At 33.6% G+C, this 23,578-nt stretch overlaps 3 protein-coding genes across 5 annotated transcripts; 1 reads left to right on the plus strand and 2 right to left on the minus strand.

Annotated features, from left to right (window-relative positions):
* Positions 1–1,383: 1,383 nt before the first annotated feature.
* LOC106779467 (peptidyl-prolyl cis-trans isomerase FKBP42) lies at positions 1,384–4,994 on the minus strand. Its single transcript, XM_014667575.2, has 8 exons — positions 4,860–4,994; positions 4,702–4,742; positions 4,419–4,604; positions 3,724–3,813; positions 3,423–3,607; positions 3,233–3,355; positions 2,953–3,105; positions 1,384–1,999 (listed from the first exon to the last, which is right to left on the minus strand). Exons 2-8 carry the CDS (start codon positions 4,739–4,741, stop codon positions 1,664–1,666), a joined length of 1,113 nt encoding a protein of 370 aa, XP_014523061.1. The 5' UTR covers position 4,742; positions 4,860–4,994; the 3' UTR covers positions 1,384–1,663.
* Positions 4,995–6,201: 1,207 nt separating this feature from the next.
* Positions 6,202–14,681, minus strand: LOC106779038. The gene is made up of 19 exons (XM_014667068.2): positions 14,119–14,681; positions 13,926–14,000; positions 13,696–13,811; positions 13,361–13,475; positions 13,125–13,253; positions 12,928–12,975; positions 12,504–12,625; positions 12,219–12,415; positions 11,831–12,123; positions 11,529–11,678; positions 10,910–11,416; positions 10,657–10,803; positions 9,639–9,714; positions 8,556–8,683; positions 8,172–8,372; positions 7,952–8,092; positions 7,738–7,869; positions 7,150–7,389; positions 6,202–7,004 (listed from the first exon to the last, which is right to left on the minus strand). The coding sequence occupies exons 1-19, from the start codon at positions 14,251–14,253 to the stop codon at positions 6,840–6,842; spliced, it is 3,117 nt and encodes a 1,038-aa protein (XP_014522554.1). The 5' UTR covers positions 14,254–14,681; the 3' UTR covers positions 6,202–6,839.
* A 2,368-nt stretch (positions 14,682–17,049) lies between these two features.
* Positions 17,050–21,239, plus strand: LOC106778100 (disease resistance protein RPP13). 3 transcript variants are annotated; one of them, XM_022777118.1, is made up of 2 exons: positions 17,050–18,199; positions 18,466–21,239. In XM_022777118.1, exon 2 carries the CDS (start codon positions 18,543–18,545, stop codon positions 21,201–21,203), a length of 2,661 nt encoding a protein of 886 aa, XP_022632839.1. In that variant the 5' UTR covers positions 17,050–18,199; positions 18,466–18,542; the 3' UTR covers positions 21,204–21,239. The 3 variants fall into 3 exon arrangements, with proteins under 3 accessions (XP_022632839.1, XP_022632835.1, XP_014521504.1); XM_022777114.1 differs by having other exon boundaries at positions 17,050–17,878; positions 17,954–21,239; XM_014666018.2 differs by having other exon boundaries at positions 17,050–17,570; positions 17,954–21,239.
* Positions 21,240–23,578: the final 2,339 nt, after the last annotated feature.

Here is a 23,578-nt window from a genome sequence, read left to right on the forward strand (position 1 = left end):
TTGGTTTATTATATTTAGTCATATTCTTATATTTTTTACTCAATTAAGTATTAATATATTTTAAAATCAAGTCAATTTAATTCGTTTCATTAAATTTTGTTAGTAATATTTGAAAAATGTGAGTATATTTTTTACTTTAGAACTTTTTTTATCATATAAAGATAAAATTATTAATTAAGACTATTAATTTTTAGACAGGAAATAACATAATGTGTTAATGAACAACCGTTAAGGTTGTTCTGTCATTAGTTGATAGCATAAACTAATATTAACACTGAATCAAGAATCATAAGGAAAGAAGAATGAAATTTTGCAATGAAAACTGCGAAGCTATAAAAAAAAGGGTATTTTTTTTTTCTCTGATTCTTGTTCTACACCACAGAATTCGTGGTTGTACGAAAAATAGTGCTCCTTATCCATTTGGGTATTTGAAGAAGAAAATATCTAAGTCTAAATTGTGCGACAAAATTCTTCTTCTTTAGCGTGAAGAAAGAGACCACCTATTACCAAGTGACAGGTTTATCTTTTGTGCTTGTTAGCTTCAAATTGCATCCATCATATCTGATATTTATATTCAACACAGTTCTGTATCAGTAAGCACAATCTGATCCTTCTTCTTCCATGCATGGCATGGCAGCTCTCACTGTAGGCAACTGTTGCTGCAGCAAAAGGGTACCTTCTCATGATGAATTCACAAGCAGAAACAGACCCAGGATTTTGATTCAACTATCCTGCCAGGGTAGAACACCAGATCCGGAGGAAAAGAAAGATCAGAAGGGAGAAACGAAGGTGAACTTGTCCAAATGGAAAATGTTAAGTGATATTGAGAAGACAGGGAAGAGATTGAAGCAGAATTTGAGTCCACAGCAAAAGGGTGATTGGAAAGACTTGTTGCTGATGAGTATATCGTTTGCAGTTTATGTGTACATATCCCAGATGCTTGTATGTGCCTATTTTGCTTGGACCACTGTGCCCAAACCCATGTGGTAGCAAGCACTGGTCATCTTTTATTTGCATCAGAGAAATCTGATGTAGTTTATGTTGGGAAAATATCGTGTAGGTAACAGATGATGGCTGCGGAATACCATTTTTAAATCAATGTTTTTACTTTGCTATGTGAATATTATCTTCGTGATTAGTGACATTTTCGTGATTCTCTGAATATTGATCAATTGGGAAAGAATGTGATGATCATTAGTGGATGTTTGAGATTTTTTCCGTTCAAGATGAGATTTTCTCCGTTCAAGAAGGAAGTGGCTGCAGCATAGTAATCCTATTTTTTCTTTACGTTTTTTTCACAACAATTTTCACACTGAATGAGATAAGATTAAGATAAGTGATGTAACGAATATATCAATGAACTAGAGCTACCCCAATAATGAATTAATTCAAAGGCATACTACAAATCTTTATAAAATGATTATCTGATTTAAGAGACACTGATAATTTCAATTTCAGTTTAGTAACAAGGAGGTTCTGAACAAACCACGAAACTATGAAAAGTAACATAAGAGCAGATTGATAGCATTGTCAAAGATAACTCCTACGAGTGAAATACCAGTGCTTTTTCAACATCTGATTGTTCCACAAGAAAAAGGAAAATAGTAAAAGTATGATTAATTTCTGAGTCGTACAAGAGGTGGCCTTTCAATGGTCTTTTTGATTAGTCAGATTTAAGCCTTTCACGCTTGAAGAGGCTGACAAGGCCATTGAATACTGAAAGCAACCACTGCCAAATAAGTATGAGCCAGTTTCTTGACTTAGGAACTGGTTCAGGCCTTGGTCCAAATATTCCTTTATATATCTCTTTCTGCTTTTGGTAAACGGCCTTGTCATGTTCAGCAAGCAATTTCAGTTCTCTTGCAATTGCTTTGTCTTGAGGGGCATGTTTACGTGCCTTTAGAAAATCTTCCCTGGCAGCATCTGTTTGCCCAAGTGCTGCTCTAGCCTTACCTCGCCTAAATAATGCCTTCACATTGTTCTCATCCTCACCCAGTACCTGCAAGTTCCATCATAAAGTTACACACAAGTGGCTGACCAAAATGACTTCTCTTTTGGGTAAACAACTTAATAAAGCACTCAATAACTTCTCATCAGGTAAACATGTGTTTCTATGATAGAAGAAATAAGAGTGAGTCGTTGTCATGCAAGTTTTAAGTTGTTTTCAAAAAATTGCCCAGAGAAATTTATTGAAATAGGCTGAAAGTCACCCATGGCTCTCCCAAATACTCAAGCTGTAAACTCAAATAGACTGTAAATAAAATCTTCCGGAGTGAAAAAGATGATCTCAGTTCTTGTCAGAAAATCACGGTTTAACATTGCATCATAATTCACAATCGTGGATAGCTAAAATTCTAAGATACTACTAGACTTAATTGGTATTTTAGATGAGATGACACAACACCCTATCCTATTGCATATCAAATAAACTTAATGCGATGCCCATATTTACTTGCTAAACTGGTAACAAAAACAACTATAATGTGGATAGCAGCTACATAATTTCTTAGACAAAATATGAGAGGACATGCTTAGTAGTGAATGGTGACAAAGTAGGCATTTTCTATTTTGGCATGATCTGACAGGGTAATCAATAATGCAAAAGAACAAAAAGCAAAAAAGAGTTCGAAGTTTCCCTTCAATAAGTTTAAAAGGAACACCCTTGAGACAAAACACATTCGCTGTCTTCAACGTCTCAAAGAGAGATTATGATCTCACTGATGTCCACTAAAACAGCATATTATTAGACTATAATTTTACTTTCATAATATTGTATTCCATTCACAATCCAAATCTGGGCGAAAGTAGCTAGCAGAAGAGATAGTTATGATGCGATTCTACATTTAGAAAAGGAATTATTGAAACACCAATGAATGGTGTGGCTTACAAATTAAAACACACACAAAGCATTTTATGCTGAATTGATTGGTTGAAGTCTTATCTTATACTCACAATGCTGCATTGTCCTATAGCTTCTTCATAACGGTTCAGCTTAATCAAACAAGCTGCCATGTTAAGATGGCACGGATTCTTTACAGCCAGAGCCATATCTCTATATTTCCCAAACAACTGGAACATAAAGTCATCTCCCATATACGCTATGGCCTGAAAAGAACAAAGACGGTAACAAATTTGTCAAACATCCTCAAATAAAAGGTGAAGAAAGAAATTTCCATGGACTAAGAGCAGTAAAGAACTATGCAGAAGAGTGCAAGAAACATAAGTGTGTAACCATTTCATACTGTTGCATAGCCTCCTCTAGCTTTTCTTCCTGATACAGAGCATTTCCATCCATCTTTCTCCGGTCTGCTGCACCAATCCTTTCTTCCACGGTCATATCACTTCGAGCTTTCCCCTGCAAAATTAAGGTGCTATAAGCCTCTTAACAAGTCCACAACCATCCTGTATTTAGTGCAACTTACTTCTTTCGTTTCATCGAAGCCAATGAGTTCAACTTCATAAACTAAATCTGCCATGGGTGGAACGTTTGGAAAAGAAAAGCTTCCTTCCTCTCCATATCCTAACTCCCAGCCTACACGCACCAATGCACGCTCCCCAGCTTTCATGCTTGCCACACCAATGCCTAACCCAGTCATTTCTTTCTTCTCTGTTTAAGAGAATCACATCAAATTCAAAGGACGGTAAGGGGCCTAGAAGAGATAGCCTACTACCCTATTGATGAACGAAAAAGAAATCCAATGCTTTAAACTTCCAGGAACATACCTTTACCCAAGACCATCTCAATTGGCCTTTGCTCCTGCCATGTGTCTTCAAACTTGTGCTGTGTTTTCTCAGACCAAGCCCTGTAATGGACTACAACCACATACCATCTACCAATCATAATTTTGACCAACAATGAAAAGAAAAGCCTTTGCAGGAAAGGGCTACTAAGAATGGTGCAGTGGCAGATATTAGGAAGTAGTGAACTACTCCCAATGTAATATTGGTCATTCCAGATTTTGCCACCCTTAAAACTCAACAGAATAAATTTACTCACAGAGAAAAACCATTTGATGTCCAACCAGTTTACATATTCACATTAAATCATTGCCATCAATCGCTTAAATTACAGCTCAAGTTGCTACACATACCTAGACACAATGCAAGCCATTCCAAGGAAAAAAGAAATTCTGATATCTCATAACTTGAAAATACTATATACCATCAAATTCCCCTTCATTAATGCTATAATTAAAGCATGTTCCATTTGAGACTGGGACTTAGCCCTTGAATTTATGGTAGCTTGAAGTAACAGCACAATTAATTGACAGGGATAGCATCAATTGTGTTTAAAACCAATTACATACACTATTACAAATTAAATTATGTAAATCTGGAGCTTTTACACTAGTAGGAAGCATGCATCAAAACATGAATTGTAGGCAATTACAAACAAGATGAGTGAGACTAGTACTTACAGAAACAAGTTGAATATTTGGAAGGCTTCTGGCCATGGCCTTCCTTAATGATTTGTTTGGTGACCTTCTCGTGAAGGACCTCAACTTCAGAGTCAACTTTTGGGGGGCTACTACTGAATTCTGCGGCTGGCTCCCCTTTAACAAATGCTGAACTTTCAGTAATCACTTCGTTTTCATCTTCTTGACCTGCAGCCATCAACAGTTCAGAAAAAAAAAAAAGTGCATGTGAAGTCCGAAAAAGAAAAAGATAATTTTTTTATTCCATGAAGCGCATGTAAATTACCAGGCGATGGTTGGGGTTGGGATTCTTGAACTTCCTCCATTCTGCAAAATTTTACACAGATTAAGGAGAATGAAAGAAAAACTAATTAGAAAAACATAGATTTTGTGAAGAACCAAACATCATGGGAGGGAATTTTTTTGGAAAAGGAACTGTCTTACGTTGACCGGATCTATTTTCTTCTCGTTGGGTTTAACTCCTTAGATCGGAGAAGATTCCAGAGAGAGAAAGGGAGAGATTACTGAGATAGTGAAGCTGAGATTACAAAGGGAGAAAGAAGGTTTTTTTTTTTTTTTTTTTTTTTTTTCCAGCATTTGGTTATTCTAATATCAAACATAACCTTTTTTCTTGTACATTTAGTTTTTGCAAGATAAATTACTTAGTAAGTTTTTAAATGCATAAAATGAATTAATTAAATACTTTTAATTACACTAGTAATTTCTAAATAAATAATTAAAATTATGATATACAATTTTTTTAAAAATAAAAAATTAGATAATTGAGAAAGTCAAGGAAACTGACAATGAGAAATATAGCAGTTTGGAATGGCCAAAAGGAAAGTTTTTTAAAAGTCCTACAAGTGACAAATGAAATATATTTCTTTTGAATAGAGTAAAGAGAATGTGTGTTGATATAATGAGAAAATCCTTTTTAAAATGAAAATCGTATAATATATTCCTCTATTAATATTATAATAATATATAAAAAATATTATTATTACTGTATCAATAAAAGGGTTGCTAAATGGTTATTTATTTAAAAAAATATTTTCCAACACAGAAATGTAGAGAAAAAGAACAGTTAAAAGTTGAACATGTGCAACTCGGATTAGTGGAGATCTTATACATATTCTGTAGTGTATTTAACTTGTATATGCAATGGTGTTTTTCATTATATTTTATCAACTTACAGGGTTTTGAATGTAGATCTTGGAAAGGTGACAAAATTCTAATGTGATATTTTAAAGTAAGTTGGATTAATTATGTAATCAAGTTTATTTAGAGTTATTAAATAAGTATTTCTTAAAGAATATTAATTATATTTGTCGAATTAATATTTTATATCAAAATAATACTTACTTGGAAATACAATATAGACATATCAGATAATAATCGCATGATAAATAATTAAAGAGTTAAATTGTTGAGATCTAGTTATAAAGAGAGTCCAGTCTAAATAAATGTAAGTTTTGGGCCTCTTTTATGACGGGTTGCACTCCCAATATGCTCATTGAGCGGGATAGGAAGACTTACATTGTTATTAAAAAAATTATTTAGAATTATTTTATTGTGATTACTTTTTGGTTTATATATTATATTGAGTTGAACTTTTAACATATCAAAAGAGAAGAAATAGCTCAAAAAAAATATATAAAATATTATTAAACTTATTTGATAATAATTATAACACCAAAATATATATATATATATATATATACAAGATTTTAGAAGTGGATATACAAATGTAAATATATAGATGTTTTTGCAAGTTCTTAGAGGTGGATTTAGAACATCGTTTATTTTATTTTAATTTTTTTAATGTTGAGGAACAGCAACAATTTCTAAAGATAGCTCTAGCTCTACAAACAAGAAAATGGTTTGGGTTTGTTTTACATGAGTAGTTTGCGTGGGTTTTTATGATTGAAGTTCCCAACAAGAAAAGAAGGATAGCAAGAGTGGTATAGTAGACCATCCATCACAAAAACTGAGTCAATTGGTTTGGTTTTTTGGATTTGAAGATAGGATTCTCCGCCTTTACAAAATTCTCAAACCCCAACAATGAATGAAGGAAGTGAAGAAAAAAGAAAAACGAAAAAATGAAACGAGAGACGTACAGATTTGCAAGACCGGTAACCTATGCACATGAAAACAGCTCTGAAAATTTTGCAAGGACGCCAATAAAAGATACGCCTACTTGCCGGAAGAAAATCAAGGAAAAGATATATAACTCAATGAACAGTTTGATTGATAATTGTTGCCCCAAAAAACACTGATCCAACCATAAATATTATTGGGAATTCATGGTGAAGAAAGCAGCCAGTGCAACTTTTCCGAGCATCTTCTACTCTGTCAGCTAGTGTGAGGATACTATTATCAAATCATCGTCATCATCATCGTCATCATATTCTTCTCTACAACGAATCAACATCCGGCTGCTTTCAAGAAATTATCATACGGACGTGATGCTGGCAGTTGAAAGAAGGCAGCCTGATGCTGGTATGCTGTTGCACAAGGCCTTGGAGCAGTGTCAGGCAATGCGTTGTGTGAAGTAGAGTCCACATTAGTATCCAAGAATGGATTTCCACTCTGCATCAAAAGTGGCATGGGAACAAGATAGATTCAACTTTTTAAACACTATGGCATCAAATAAATGTGAGTGCTTAGAAGAAAGCGGTTTCTTGAAATATCTCGAATGTTTATCAGATATTTGAATTATGAAGTAAAGAAGTACCGAAGGTAAAGCCTGTTGAATATTGAAGCTTGAGGGCATGCCGTCCTTTTCCTGGCGGTATTCAATAGAAGGAGGGATCTTAAATGAATATCCTTGTATTGAATTGGTATTCATGAATGTAGACATCTTCTGCTGCTTTCCCACGAGGAGTGCCTCACAATGGAGAGCCATTTCTTTGTAAGGCATGTCAAATGGTGTTGAAATAGAAATTCTTCCTACTTGATTTGTTGTCTCCGAAACCTTCACATAATATCGTTTTTGTGTAATTAGAATAAATAGTACATAAGACAGAATTGTAAAAACACCTTTTATAATTGTCATTTACGATGAAATTTTTAGTTTTTATAATAATACTTTAAATGTTACGCCAATACTAATTCTAGTTAGTTGACATTATAAGAAACTTTTATACTATTTTGCTTGAACTTTTATGATAAAATTCATTACTTCAACTTTTAAGAATTAAAATTTAAATATAAAAACAGAAATTACCATTTACATTAAAATAAGCAGAGGAAAGTAAAGAAAGTGATTTTTTGAATAAAAGTGAACCTTATAAGTGTGTATATGTTAATGACAAGAACTTACTGAGCCCAATATGTCATCAACACTCAACAGACTTAGATTTTGTGAGGACTGCTCCTGTGGATCAGTATTAGCATGGCTCTCCAAACCACTATGTGAAATGTCATCGTCAATAGTAAATAATGAAATGTCAACCTGCATTATTTCATGAGAGTAAGCAACGAAGGATTAAATAAAATGAAAATACTTAAAAAAAGAGCAGAACAGAGCAAGTTACCATATCAGGAAGTTTATCATCCTTTAGTCCACCAGACTGGTACATATTCCCTGTTGTGTCGCCAGATAACTGGCATCCCAGAGGACAGGCATCGTCAGGTGAAAAATCTTCGAGCAGCCGTTCTCTTAGGATGGTTGTTTCCTACATAGAGAAAAGGACTCAAACTTAGTTCACTGGTTATGATAAGCTGATGCAAAATCATATGATATTTAGTCATTACATTATACGATATTCCAAGACTCTGCACAATCATGGTAGAAAATGATTCTTTAGACTGACTCTCTGTTAACTTTATGGCTGAAAGTGACTTCAAAGCAGCCTCATCATCCTCTTTTGATCCATAAGCTACACTTGGCTGCCTAACTGTATCAGCAACCGCTTGTAACTTGGCATCATTAACCAGCCGCAGGAATGGATCCATCTAAAAGCACAAAAATTCTAAGAGATAAAACAAACCGCAGTTGATCACTAAAAAAAGGAAATAGATAGCATGTTCAATTGCGTAAATAACCAATGCATTAGCAAGCAATAACAGAAAATAGGGAAAGTAAGGAAAAAATAACAACTTAAATGAAAAACTTTGTATGGAACAGCATATACATACTGTTTTCTCAGTCAATGTCGTTTTAGCAATAGAAATGAGAGAGAGGATGTTGTAGGCCTTGGATGAGAAGACAATCATGGCTGTTGCTAGTGTAAAGAGAGATCTGCGTCGTGATGGTTGCAGTTTTACTGGAAAAAAAATGGTGTTTCAAAACTAGGCACCTCAACAACACAACTTTAACACTTTTTGTCCGAAAGCAATATAAAAATATGAATAAAATATACAAAATATAAAAACATATTCAACAAAAAAATGTACATGCTATAACCTCTCAAGTTCGATTTGGTTTAGTATGTAAGAAATAATCTCAGTAACTCTATACATCACAGAAGACTGTCATGCTTGTTTTAAATTTTTTCTGGTCAGCCACTTTATGTCCAAGATAGGACATATTACATAGGAGTCCAAATAAATGTTTATGGCTTCCACCCAATAAAGGCAAAATACTAATCAGCATCACATACCCTTCTAGCCATAAAACTATTCCAGTCAGGTACATGTTTAAAACAAGAGAAATTTGAATTATTCCAGTCAGCATCACATCACCTTTAACCTAAAGATTTAATTATATGGTGATATTTAAACACTTGTGACACACAAATTGAGAGTTTCTACTATTGATTCAATTAGGAAAAGCAAGAGATGAGTTTAATTAGCATGTGACTTTATATAATTACTAGAGAATGTTCCGCGTATTTGGAATCAATCTAGAATGGAATCATTAAAAAAGCACTAATTCATTCATACATGAAAGGAATGATCATTCCCACCTCACAAGGATGGAAAAGTCATCCCTGTTTTTGCATAATCAACTATTGAAAAGGAATTTTTACGTCTTCTCTAGATGACAATTTAAGGAAATGTCATTCCTGCTTAATAGAGGCAGGAATGGCCTCTCTAATATTGAGTACCAAACCTTTCAGAAGGGAAGTTTGGAAATAAATAACAAAATTCTAAAAATGAATTATAAGATATCCATCTATAGCATACATCGATCATATTGAGGTTCTGATTCTTAGGTAAGACAAAAATATGAAATTAGTAACATACACACATCAAATAATATGGGAATCAAGACGCTACCATTTTCATTGAGAGAAATGTTCCTCAAGGAAAAAGCCAATTGAAAACTTTGAGTTAGAGCTTCATGAGACGAATTCTGCAGGAGATAAAACGTGCAAGATATGAGGATAAATAAAAGCTACTCCTAGAAGATAACTTGTGCCTAACTTCAAAGAATTTCAATTACAGAAGTAAAACCCCATAATAATACAGACTTGATTGTGAAATAAAAACATCTGAACAGCGGTAAAGAGTAGAAATACTTCCGTGGCCAATACCAGAACTCATTAGAAAATTAAGAGCAAAGTAATTGAACTATGAAAATTTAATTGAAGTTATTGGACTAATAAATTACTTCATCAAATAATTCTCTACATGAGATGCGGTCAATTGTCAATCATATAACAAGGTAATAATTAAAAGCGACCACTCAGTAAACTTAACATGTTATCCAATTTAACTTCCAAATCAAGGATATTGCTTCGGACCACAGCTATCTTATCACACACTGTTGGTAACAATTAAACACCACATTGGAAAGAAATGGAGTAATATACACCAGGGATATTGAGGTAATTAGTGAGCAGCACATAAATTTAATAAAAGAATATTTGATGTACAGTACTCATGATTACTGGTGAATATTTTTAAAATGAAGTACACATAAATCTTTATTGTAACAAAGATTTTATTACTTAACTAGAATTCTTTGTATTTTAATATGTATTATAATCATGTCTTAGTTAGTCGCTTAACCTTTTTTCAATCTTCTAAAATTGTATTTATTAGAAGGTAATATATACGTCAAGAAGTTCATGCCAATGCCAATTACATTAATTTTTCTCATCATTCTTGGGAAGCGTAGAATGTGTCAAAAACATGTGGCATTTTAGCTTCAGCTTCTTTTGTCATCCGAATTTGGTTTGAGCAAGATATGTAAAACACCAAACAAAGCGTTGACTAAGCAAAGTAAATTGATATCAAAATTTAGTTTATAATCTATTTATAGACATTAAAATGACAAAAGCGAGTATGTTACCTTACTCCGAGCAACTAGCAACAGAAGGCTGTAGGTATGAGCAATCGCCTCAAAGTTTTCAGGCGTATTTTGGGAATACACAGACTGGACCCAGATTGATGATAGCAAAAGGGTAATCTGATGACTACTCAATCTAATGGGTAATACCTGCGACATAGTAGTCAAAAGAATAATGTTGGCATCTGGTGGTGTTTCACTGTGTAATTCTTTCACTATTGCTGAAATTTAAAAATGAAAAAGTACAAGTGTATACATGTTGTTTAGTTCCAGTATTTGTATTTTCCTCCACAGTTGGGGTTACTTGTGGCTTCCTCACACTAGTAGCACGGCTGTAAGTAGACTTCAATCTATTCATCACGGAAGAATTATTATTAACCTTTGAGTTCCTGTTATCCATATATTCCGCACTGGCCAAAGCAGATTTTCTCGTACTAGCAGTCCGGCTATAAGTTGACCTCAATCTGTTTAAAATGGAGTTATCATTAACCTTTGCATCTGCATTACTATCTTCTGGCAATGAATTTTGCTTCCTCTCCAATTTCTCAAAGAGTGCAGCTGAAGAAGAAAACACAGAGACATTTCTTGAGAGCATTCTTTGAATGTCAGCAGACTTTGTGGAAGCGCACTCTTGAGAGGGTTGAGGACAAACTGAAGATGGCACGAGAACAACAGAAAATACGCGGTGTGCACCCACCCTGGTTTCATGGTCTGCATGGACCATTGCCAGAAGTAACTGATGAAATAATGCCTCAGGGAATGACTATAGGGTAGAGTTCCAAATTTGCAGACAAACATAAAAGGATGAAGAAAAGTCAGAAAGAAACAAGGAAATATTACAATCATGGTAAAGAAAGCAATTTAACTAATCTTGCCTTGTTCTGATATGATATATTTGGTATTGAAGCAACTATTTGAGCAGTTCTATAGACTGCAGCAATCAAGGTTCTGGCCATAACAGTAATATTAGACATGTTTTCCAGCAACACGGCCATGGTATCAAGAACAGGACCTGCATCTGCAATCTGCATAACATTATAGCCAGTAAGCGCAAAAGAACATTAGATCATTCAAAATTAAAAGTCCACGATTCACATCCAAATGTGCATACAGATCCATATGTTAATCTAATTTCTTACACTGTCAATTAAAATTAGTAGTGGGAGTTTGTTTTCACCTTAATTGTTAATTGTACAAGGCATTCATCTACTTCGGTTCGGTATTTTTGGTTCCATTGTATTATTTCGGACCCCAAGTTTGAATCATCTAGAGAGCAATGTATGCTCTTTCGCAGGTGTCTCATCATATCACTCAATGCACCAATTATAGCCACAGATTGTTGAACCCTTGTTTCTTTAGCGAGATGCGTAATAACCCCAACTGTGTCAAGTTGCATATTAGGATTTTTTAAGACATTCTTGTGGTCGAGGTGCTTGACTAAAATGGACAGTAACAAGTGTGTATTCTGTCCTGTAAATTACAATAAAACGAATTATAAATTGTGAAGATAGGGAAAAGAAATTGAGATAAAAAGCTAATGTTAAAGCACTCAAGAAAACAAATACCAGAATTTTCAATTATAGACTGCATGTTAAGCAGAACAGAAAGAGCAAGCCCATGTTCTGGAGACCACAGATTGGCACTATCAAAATAGCGGAACAAGGACTCTAGAACACGTCGAACTGTTGTACCCTCCTTAGCTAACTTTGCCATATTTTGTACGCAAATCCTTGACCAAAATCCAGGGTTCTTGGCATCATCCCTATGGAGGTGGAGAAAAAGTAGTCAATAGTGATTACAACTGATGAGCAACTCAAAACATATGTAATTATGATAAGGGGTGCAGTTACACAGGCACGTTAAGTTCTCCTTTGTCATTCACTATCGCTCTCCAAGAATAAAGCCTCATTGAGTTCTCATTTTGAGAATCTTGTTTGACATCCCCATAATTTTCTAAAACAACTGAAACAACCTGATATAACAAGAGACGCATAAATCTGTCAGATGCAAGATGTATACCAAAATGTAAGACAACTAACCCAATGGAACTATTATTCGAAGGGGGTACAAATTAAGGTCTATGATCAAAAAACAAAATTATGATCTACGAGAAAGCCAAATTCAAATGACAAATTATTTTGGTCAATAGAGGTGTTTTTCACCCACAAAGTCAATGTTTTATATGTTAAACAATCAAAGCTAGCATGATTAAATGATAAAAAGAGTCCGGCCAAATTCCTTACACTGTCAAGTAAACATATTACTCTAACTTACATTGTCAAATTCCACTGAGATATGAGTAAATTCTCCCATGAACCAAACCTGTAAAACATGAAAACAGTTGTATCAATTTCACTTCAGCGCTGCATTACCTTGATAACTTTATCATGTTCGGCGTGTTGAAAAATGAATCAGCAATGGAAAGAGCACAAAACAGTATGCAGCATATGTCCGAGTAAAATTCTAATTACCATTGAAGAAAGGACTTGAAGGCCAGCGGCACGTAAATGTTGTACTTTGTCATCATCGCCAACTTCTTGAGCTAGATTGCAGAGTTTTACAATGAACCCATCTAAATTGAACATATAAGTACCATCTTTCTGCACAAATAAGAGTATTCCATGCATTTGAAGCTTCCGCAGTAAAATACTTCAATTTTGTGTGTATTTTAAACTTATAAATAACGAACCAACCAAAAATACCCCACCTGATTGTTCACAAAGTCAAACAAAGTCTGGCAACCTAAAATCTGCACTTCATCATGCCGCGATTGTTCAAGAAGAATCTGTATGATGCCAAGCAAACTACTCGCAAACAAGGGCCTGAAGTGAGAAGGGGAATATGAGCTGGTCTTGTTCGCTCAGAAAGCTATTTTCACACTATATAGGACGATAAGCAAACTTTCTACGCAGAGGCTATATAAGACACGATATGCAGACGCAAAAAACATAGCGTCTTAATTGAAAGCACCTTAACTATTTACCGACAGTGATGAACAATAGCCATGCATGACGAATTGAAAACGAGGAAAAAGAATCTCACATTTGGTCTTTGCAAGAAATTAACAACTTCCTATAAATACATATAACAACTTTAACGGATTGGTAGTTTTCTGTTCTCAACTCCCTATAACACCTTTGCTCCAGATAGCTCGTTATCTGAAACAAACGAAGACATGAAGCTATTACATTTACAAGCATATAAAATATCTATATACACACACACAGACAAATTATAATTAGAAGGAAAAGTAGATTAAATTAAATACATGCCTTAGGGACTCGGAGAGGATTCCTAGCGGCATATTCACATAACTTGCCGATCATACGCTCGTTCGGTTCCTCATCCTGCATTCACCAATAAAACGAAAAGCATCGTCGATTTCATCATTCAATCAATATCACAATCAATCAATGAGTATTACAACGAAACAGAAAGGAATCGAATCGAATGTGTATAAGGTACCGGTGAGCGAGGGAAAATATCAGCGAGCAACTTCTTGTAACGCTTGATAGGATGTCTGGATCGCTCGCGCAGCGCGGGGCAAAAGCAGCAGAGGCTTCCGCAAACCGGCCATATGTTTCGCGAGATCACGCTCATCTTCTTCTTCTTCTTCTTTCAATTCCAAAGAAATTAGCAGACAATGATAAAACGAAGAGAAAGCACATGAAATTGGAAATGGAGAGAAAGAAGAAGAAGATAGAATCGGAGAATGAACGATGCGAGGAACGGAGGGAGAGAGAGGGAGGAAGAAGAAGAAGAAAGAGGGAAAAGAAATGAGAATGAGAAGGAGAATTGAACTGTTATTCCGATCCGAGGGCACCCCGGAATGGAAGGCTCGATCCTCTCTCTCTCTCTTTCATTCTTTCTCTCTTTCCGCGTGCGTGTGTTTTGTGCGTCTTGTGAGATGCTCTTCTTTTCCAATCATGCCTAGCTTTGCTTCCCCTTTGTATTTATAGTCTTCCCTTTCCGCTCCCCACACCTCACACTTACCACGCCACTCCTTCTCCTTTCTCCCGCCAACTCACCTTTTCCTTTCTTCAATCATTACCCTTTTCAAATTTTCAATTCCAACCGTAATTTCGGATTAACAGCTATCATCATTAATAATTATCGTCTTCATATTTTTATTTTTATAAGAAAAAACAACATACATATATAATTATATTAAAACCATTTTTCATAAATTCAAAATATTCCTTTTTCTCTCTAATCACTCTCTAATAAAACCAATTCTTAATGTAACCCACTATTTTAAGATATTTAGTTTCATGTCACCACAAATTGTTCTTGTTAAACATTAAAATAGACACGTGTTTACCCTCTTCAAAGAAAAACTGTTCCTTTTACTCCAAATTATTTTTGATATTAAATCACATTAATCATAAATACTCAATAATTTACAAATTAAGATAAAAATCTTCTTAAATTTTCAACCTGGAAGTCTTATCTGTTCTTTTTTATCTATAATTGTAATAGCATCCAATACAAAAAAAAAAAAATTAGGTTAAATATGTTTTTCGTCTCCCAACTATTGGTCGTTTTTGTGTTTAATCTCTCTTTCAAATTATAGTACAATTTATGATTTTAGTTTTTTTTACCAAATTTTTTAAACTTTACTTGCTGTTTCAAGCACATTACATTATTAGTATTTGGATTGTTTACACTGTTTCACACATTTTTGCTTCAATGTTAATTGAGAAACGCGTTTGAAACAGCAAATAAAGTTAAAAAGATTTGGTAAAAAGGACTAAAACCATAGTTTTCTAAAGTTGAAGACTAAATTGTACTATAGTTTGAAAGAGGGACTAAACACAAAAACGGCCAATAGTTGGGAGACGAAAAACATATTTAACCAAAAAAAAATTATAGTCTAATAGTTTCTTATCTTATAATATTTTTACCTGTCATGTAGACTTGTGTTATAGTTTATTGGATTAGTTTTAATGTATTTTTTTTTTGTAATATATTGTTAGAAATAACCGTGTAAGATTAATACTCAATTCTATGTTTTTTATAATAAAGTATTTTTTTTATCATATCCATATTTTTTAATATAATAGTTTATTTTGATAAAGATTTTTATTGTAATTTAAAATTTATTTTATAATGAAAATTATTATGACCAGTGGAAAAACATATAACGTATGTGTCCAATGTACTATATCTCCTCTCTTTCTCTTTATATATATATAAAATTATTTTTATTATTATTATTATCATTATTAGTGTTATTATATTAATAAAATTTACATTAGCATTATTGCTATTAATAATAATATTAGTATTAATAGTATTAATATTAGTAATATTAGTATAAGCATATGTTATTTTGTTGGAAAGTTAAAGATGATGATGTAGCTGAATCACATTAGTTAGATTTGTATAATGGATAGATATCGTGAGACAACTTTTTTATGGTCAAATTTTAAGTCATATAGTAATGGATGGGTCTTCTAAGAAAAAAACAAATCGTTTATTCAAATAATATCAATATGTATGTGCAATTTAGATGATATTATGAAAAATAACCAAATTAAATATATATTATCAAGAGAGAGATTAAAAGAGTATTTAAATCTTATTATTGCTACTAATGTTAGTTGTAGTACTATTAGTGTCACAATTGACATCATGACGAAGCGGTGAAACATAAAAAGACAAATTTTAAAAGAGATTTTGAAATTATTATCAGAATTTATTTTGAATAAAATTGTAAAAAAATCATAAAATAAGATATTATTTGCAAAAATTAGATGTTAGATTTGGGAGTCACTTACGTCAATGTTTGACTTTCCTCAAAAATAATACTAGAAAGAATCGGAAATGATACTAGAAAAAACAATTGTTGAACTCGACAAAGATTGACCTTATTCTTATATTTTTTTCATTCAAAATGAAAAATTATAAAAAATTATTTTTTGAAAATATTGATGATTTTGTTTTAGAAGATTTTGTATTTTTTAGTATTTTAACTAGGGTTATCAAAACGGATCACTAAGTCAAGTCCGACTCAACACGGGTTAACTACTTAATGGGTCAACTCAATCAGATTCACTTATTAACGAGACAAATAAATTTGAAGAGTTAAGTGACTGACTGATTTAATTATAAGTTTTTTTTAATTAAAAAATAACAAAAATCTTTTAATTTAAATCTAATTAACTCACGAATTCTAAAGTGTTTTGTCATCACTAATTTTTTTATAATTGAAAAAGATGTCCATAAGGACTAGATGAAATTATTAACTAATACCTACAATAACAATAAAGTCTCAAAAATACTCGTATCCTTACCAATCACATTTTTTTTAAAATTTTATAATTTTGTTAAAAAATAATAATTTAAGATAAATGTTTAAAATGAAATAAAATAAAAATCCGAAATAGAAAACAAAATTAACAATTATACAACAAGCAGCATGATGAGCAATGAGAACGAGACATCTGCAATGAATATTGAGATGCAATAAACAAAATAAATAAGCCAAAAACAACTCCGTACAAATACCTAATAAACAAAATAAACAAGTCCAAAAACAACTACAAAGTACGTAAAGGATCTGGGGCGGACAACTACCGAAGTGCAAAAATAAAATAAAAACACAAAGTCCGAGGTGTACAGCAGAGAATCAGAGTGTCACGCAAAAGTTTCGTGGTCTAAGTCCAAAGTTCCTTTTTTTTTTTCTTCATATCAGAAACCTTTCTCTATAATCAAAGGAGCTCACCGTCTCTTTTTCACCTTTATTCGCGGCAGCTGCCGTCGCACCTCCCCATGGCCGCCAAGAGCATCTCAGGCGACGTCGTCCATGCTGGAAGCGCCGCCGCCCCTTCGTTCCTCCTTCCGCGCGGGCGAGGGAAATATCGTCGCCCCTCTGTGATGCGCCCCACCATCACGAGCAAGGCCAGTCGTCCCCGGTGCGCATCATTCCTCTCTCTCTATTTCTATTGTTATTTCTCTGATTGTGCAATGGGTTGAAAGAACCGAACGGCCTGGCATATGATGAGGATGGTTCTGTTGTGTGTGATCTGTGCGTAAGAATTGATGGTTGGTGGGACAATGTATTTGGGTTTATGTGTCTTGGGATGAAATAATGAAGAAGTAAGGATCGGTGTTGGATGTATGTAGAATAGTGGATTTGGTGTGTTGTATTTTTTGAATGCAGTGGAAATAGGAGAAAAATGAGATGAAAAGGATGAGAAAGGAGATGTTGGTGAAGATGAAGGTAGATGTTCTATTTTTTTTTTTTTTCTGTATTGTGTTTTTCAGGTGATGAGGAAATTGGTATTGCTTGTCGCAGGAGGAAAAGAAAGGGACTCGAATCTAATGTGTGATGAGGAAATTGGTATTGCTTGTGGCATGAGGAAAAGAAGCTGCTGAACTCTAATGTGTGATGATTGAATTGGTATTGCTTGTCGCATAGGAAAAGAAATCAGCTGAACTCTAATGTATGATTATAGGAATTGGTATTGTTTGTTGCAGGAGGAAAAGAAAGCATAAATATTCTATGCCAAATCACATTATGCACGGCAGGTTTCGCTCAAAGGTAGCATGATAAAACCAGAACCCTTGAACCCAGCTCTTTATATATTCTTTATTATTGGAGCCACTTTTTATACTATACATTTAGATATTCTTTTCTTTCTAATTGCAAGCTACACTGTATTACTTTTCCTGGTGCCTTAGTAAATCCCTGTTACTCTTCTTCCATCACCAACCACAAACCCATTATCCAACCTCATACCCAAATCTACACGCCCATCCCGGTTGTAATGGCAGACAGTGTAATTACCTTTGTTTTGGATCACTTAGCCCAGCTTGCGGCACGCGAAGCTGACTTGTTGTGTGGCGTGGAGGACAGGGTCCAATCCCTCCAATACGAACTTCAAATGATCAAAGAGCTCCTCGGTACTACAAAGAGAAAAAAGGGAATGGAATATACTGTATTGAAACAAATCAGAGATGTGGCCCACTTAGCTGAGGATGTCATCGATACATTCGTAGCCAAAGTTTCCATTTATAGGAGGAGAACCATTCTGGGGAGGATGCTCCGTGGCTTTGGCCAAGCAAGGTTACTCCGCCACGTAGCCGACAAAATAGACAAGCTCAAAACCACTCTCAACGAGATACGCGACAACAAGGACAAATATGATGCTTTTAAAGAAACCACTAATCAATCTGTAGCGGAAGAGGAGGAGGAGAAGGAAAGGTTGCAATCGCTGCACAAGCTAAGAAGAGACGTGGAGGAAGAACATGTGGTTGGCTTTGTCCATGACTCCAAGGATATCGTCCAAAGACTCCAGGGCGGTGGTTCAAATCGTAAAGTTGTCTCTATCGTTGGCATGGGGGGATTGGGGAAGACCACCCTTGCCCGAAAAGTCTATAATAGCAACCAGGTGATGGACCAATTCGATTGTCGCGCATGGGTTTATGTCTCAAACGAGTGCAGAGTTAGGGAGCTTTTGCTTGGCCTTCTTAAGCTTTTGATGCCAAATTTTGAACAACAACGCAGAGGCAACAAGAAAGGTAAGGAAAGTGCCGAAGACGTTAACAACCTGAGTGAGGAGGAGCTGAAGAAACAGGTGTGGAATTGCTTAGAGAGGAAAAGGTATCTTGTGGTGGTAGATGACTTGTGGAAAAGGCAGGATTGGGATGAGGTACAAGATGCTTTTCCAGACAACAACAGAGGCAGTAGAATATTGATCACTAGTCGTTTGAAAGAGGTGGCCTTGCATGCTGGTGATGATGTACCTCACTATCTCCAGTTCCTGAGTGCAGAAGAAAGTTGGGAGTTGTTTTGCAGGAAAGTGTTTAAGGGTGAAAACTGCCCTTCTGGTTTGGAGACCCTGGGAAAGCAGATGGTTCAAAGTTGTTGTGGTTTGCCGCTCTCCATCATTGTCTTAGGAGGGTTGTTAGCCAAGAAGGAAAAGTCGGATAGAGAATGGTGTAAAGTGGTAGGTCATGTTAATTGGTATCTCACTCGAGATGAGACCCAAGTGAAGGATATAGTTCTCAAGCTCAGCTACGACAACTTGCCAAGGAGACTAAAACCGTGTTTTCTTTATCTTGGGTTATTTCCTGAAGATTTTGAAATACCTGTTACACCATTATTGCAAAAATGGGTTGCAGAGGGTTTTATACAAGATACAGGAAATAGAGACCCAGATGATGTTGCGGAAGACTACTTGTACGAGCTCCTCGATCGTAGTTTGGTCCAGGTAGCAAGAGTGAATTCTAATGGAAGTTTGGCGACGTGTCAGGTTCATGATCTTCTTCGAGATCTTTGCATATCAGAGAGCAAAGAGGACAGAGTGTTTGAAGTTTGCACAGACAATAACATTCTAATCCCTACAAAACCTCGCCGACTATCCATTCACAGTGATATGGGTCATTACATTTCTTCAAGCGACAATGATCATTCATGTATTCGTTCCCTGATTTTCTTTGGGCAACAATGTGATATTCGTGGGAGAGAGTGGAAATGGCTTTTGGACGACTTCAAATTGGTTCGAGTGTTAGAGTTTGGACGTAACAGGTGTCGAAAGATCCCTTTCAATTTAGGGAACTTCATCCACTTAAGGTATTTGAGAATAGACTCAATGAATGCTACATTTGTTCCAGATTCAATACTTAACCTTTGGAATCTACAAACCATAGAGCTAAGGATTTCATATTATATAGGTTATATTGAAATTTCTTTCCCTGGTGAAATATGGAAACTCAAACATTTAAGACATTTGAATATATCAGAGCCTATCAAGTTGCGAGGAAGAAGTTCAAAATCAAATGAGAAGATGTGGAATCTTCAAACCATCTCTTACCTTTTACTCAATAGGCAATCAACATCTCTAATAAAGAAAGGAACATTCCCCAATATTAAGAGGTTGAGCTTATACGTGAAGGCAGATGGTTATGAAGGTGAATTGCCTAATTTATTGCAGAATCTACAACAATTAAAGCATTTGAATAAATTAGGGATTTGGTCCAAACTTTGGCTTGGTTACAAGCCGCAAGAACTCGTTCAAAGCCTAGGACAATTCAGTTGTCTAACTTTCTTAGTAATTGGTAATGTTTTGGACCTTCTAACCTCTGAGCTCATATTTCCCCCAAACATTACAGAGTTAATGTTAACAGGAATTAGGTGCATTACTGATAAGGGGATGAATGGTTTGGGAAATCACTTCAAACTCAAAATTTTGAGACTTGGGGGAAGTCTGTTGGAGGATTCCGTTGACCTCAATTGTGCTGATGGCGGCTTCCCACAACTGGAAGTGTTGGAAATGAGATATATGCGACTTCGAAAGTGGAAATTAGGAAATGGTGCAATGCGGAGGCTTCAAAATGTGTTTATCCACCATTGTCAACCATTAGATAATCACCCAATTGAACTCTGTTCTTTGAATGGATTGAAAAAAGTGCATATAAGAGATTCGTTCTCAGAACAAATGGCTCACATCTTTCGAAATTTGGAAACAAATAATGGAGTTCAAATTGTTATAGGGAATTATCTATATCTGGATGATGAGAATGATTGGAATATTTTTCATTAGGATTACTATATGTTAACACTTTTTTATAATAATTATTTTAACAGTAAGTCATGTATCATTATATTAATCTGTTTAAATTTATTTTCAGAAAAATAACCAATTAGAAGTTATTATAAAGACATTGTAAAAAAATTATTAAAAAACATTTTTTTATTTAGAAGTGTAAAATTTATTATACCAAATATTTATTTTGTGAATGTATTTTATATATAATAAAAAAATTGAACATATGAAATATTAATAATACCTTAATATTAACTTTTTAAATTTAAACAATAATTAGCTATATATATATATATATATATATATATATATATATATATATATATATATATATATATATATATATATATATATTTTAAATATTGAATTTTTTTCTAAAAATTAATTTAAATAAATATATTTTAATAGAATAAGGACAAGTAAGACATGTAAAGCTTTACTATCCACATATTCATTTTCATTCGCATTTTTATACCTATTACGTTTATCCTTTTCAAGTAATGTGTGTCCTCGTATCAACTACTATATCAATTTATTTATCATTCTGCACATTAATTAATTTTTTTATAAAATTATAAAAATCAAAATAAGATAAACATAATATTATTAATGACTTGATGATTTCACAATTTTTTCATTATCAAATATTCAAAATATATCATAATTTCATAAATGTTAAATCAAAATAAAAAATAACAATTGAAAAAAATTAAAATTAAAATAACTATAAAAAATAGGTAAAAATAATCAAATGCTAATTTAATGAGATTGAGATTTGTATTTAATTTGAAAAAAAATCATAAAAATAAAAATAATTAAAGTTGTGATAAAATAAGCAAATTTTTATCTTAGAATTTATTGATTCAATGAACTTGAAGTTTTTAAAATACCATAAAAAAAGTTTTTAAAATACTATAAAAAATAAAAATAAATAAAAATTTCGTAATTAAAATCGTAAGAAGAAAAAATATTTTAAAGATTTGGGTTTATTTTTAGTTACAAATAAACAATGAGTATTTTAGAATTTAATACAAAAACAAATATAAAAATGAAAACTAAATATATGCATACCTACATAATTAATTTAAAAAATTAAATATTATTTATATTTATACTGGATAAATGACTGAATTCTCTATGAAAATTATAACAAGTTAAAACAATAATAATGAAAAAGATTATTTGTCATTCTCCCTCTAGTGTACAAATTACAAGTTGGAGAACTTTTTTTCTAAGAATATTCTTTTAATTTGCTTTTACTATGATTATATATACAGCTCTATTTAAGTTTTCTGATCACTAAGGGATGTTACATGGTGGTGTCCTGTAGTTTATTGTGATTGACCGTATGAATGGCCAGAGTGTCCTTATGAGGTTTATCCTGACATTCTAATGACCATACATGCTCAATTAGAGAGTGATGAGTCATGTGGTGAGAATAGCAGGAGGTCATAGTCTTGGGTGTCTCCATTTATGGGCCAAGATGAGTTTGGATGGACTTACACTTGTGTGTGGTAAGGGTGAAACCCGTTGGCAATGACTTTGCAAAGCAGTAAAGGTCATTCCAAGTGCATAAACTCTTGGAACTTGACATTTCATACTAGTCTGGATGGTCAAATCACGTGTCGATCATTGGTATCAACAAAATGTGTTCGGTCTTAGTCTGTATTATGTTATGGTCTTTGCATGCTGTGTGTGTGATTGTATAACATGATAGTTATTTTCATTTAATGTATAATCTGATAGAATGTTTACTTGCTTGCTTGTGTGCATGTTGTTATGTATATGTTAGTTTGAATTTGGACTTATCTTGATGTTTTTCAACCTAGCTTACCCTTGCATTGTGTGTGTTGTATGTGCTTACCTTTCCCCTTGTGATCATCCAATCATTTGGATGTGAGCAGTAGCTGACGATGTGCTTTTGGAGCAAGCACTAGAGAATGAAGAAGATGCAATTGCTTAGTGCTTAGGATCATTCTTAGTTGACTTAAATATTTTGAAATACATCTTTTGTAAGTAAAGTTTTAAATTTATAATCAATTTTGGATGACTCTAAACTTATAACTTTATCTTTATTCTTAAATTGTTCTATCATATTATAATGTTTAATCACTCGAAATTATATTTACATATAATTTTTGGGATGTTACACTAATTCTTAAATTAATTATAATATTTTATTTATAGGAAAGATTATTTTTATCATAAAGAATTTCAGATTTTGTTAAAAGCTTTTGGAACAAGTTAAGTTCCATTTAATAGAGGAAAAACTATGGTTGTTTAGGAAAGACGGGACTTTTAAATGTGTTGGTTGTAACTCATTTCTTTTTGTTTGGAGTTATAAACGTTCATATTATGTTTTTAACTAAGCA

The sequence above is a fragment of the Vigna radiata genome, chromosome 2 (assembly GCF_000741045.1).
Source record: "Vigna radiata var. radiata cultivar VC1973A chromosome 2, Vradiata_ver6, whole genome shotgun sequence".
Taxonomy (NCBI): domain Eukaryota; kingdom Viridiplantae; phylum Streptophyta; class Magnoliopsida; order Fabales; family Fabaceae; genus Vigna; species Vigna radiata.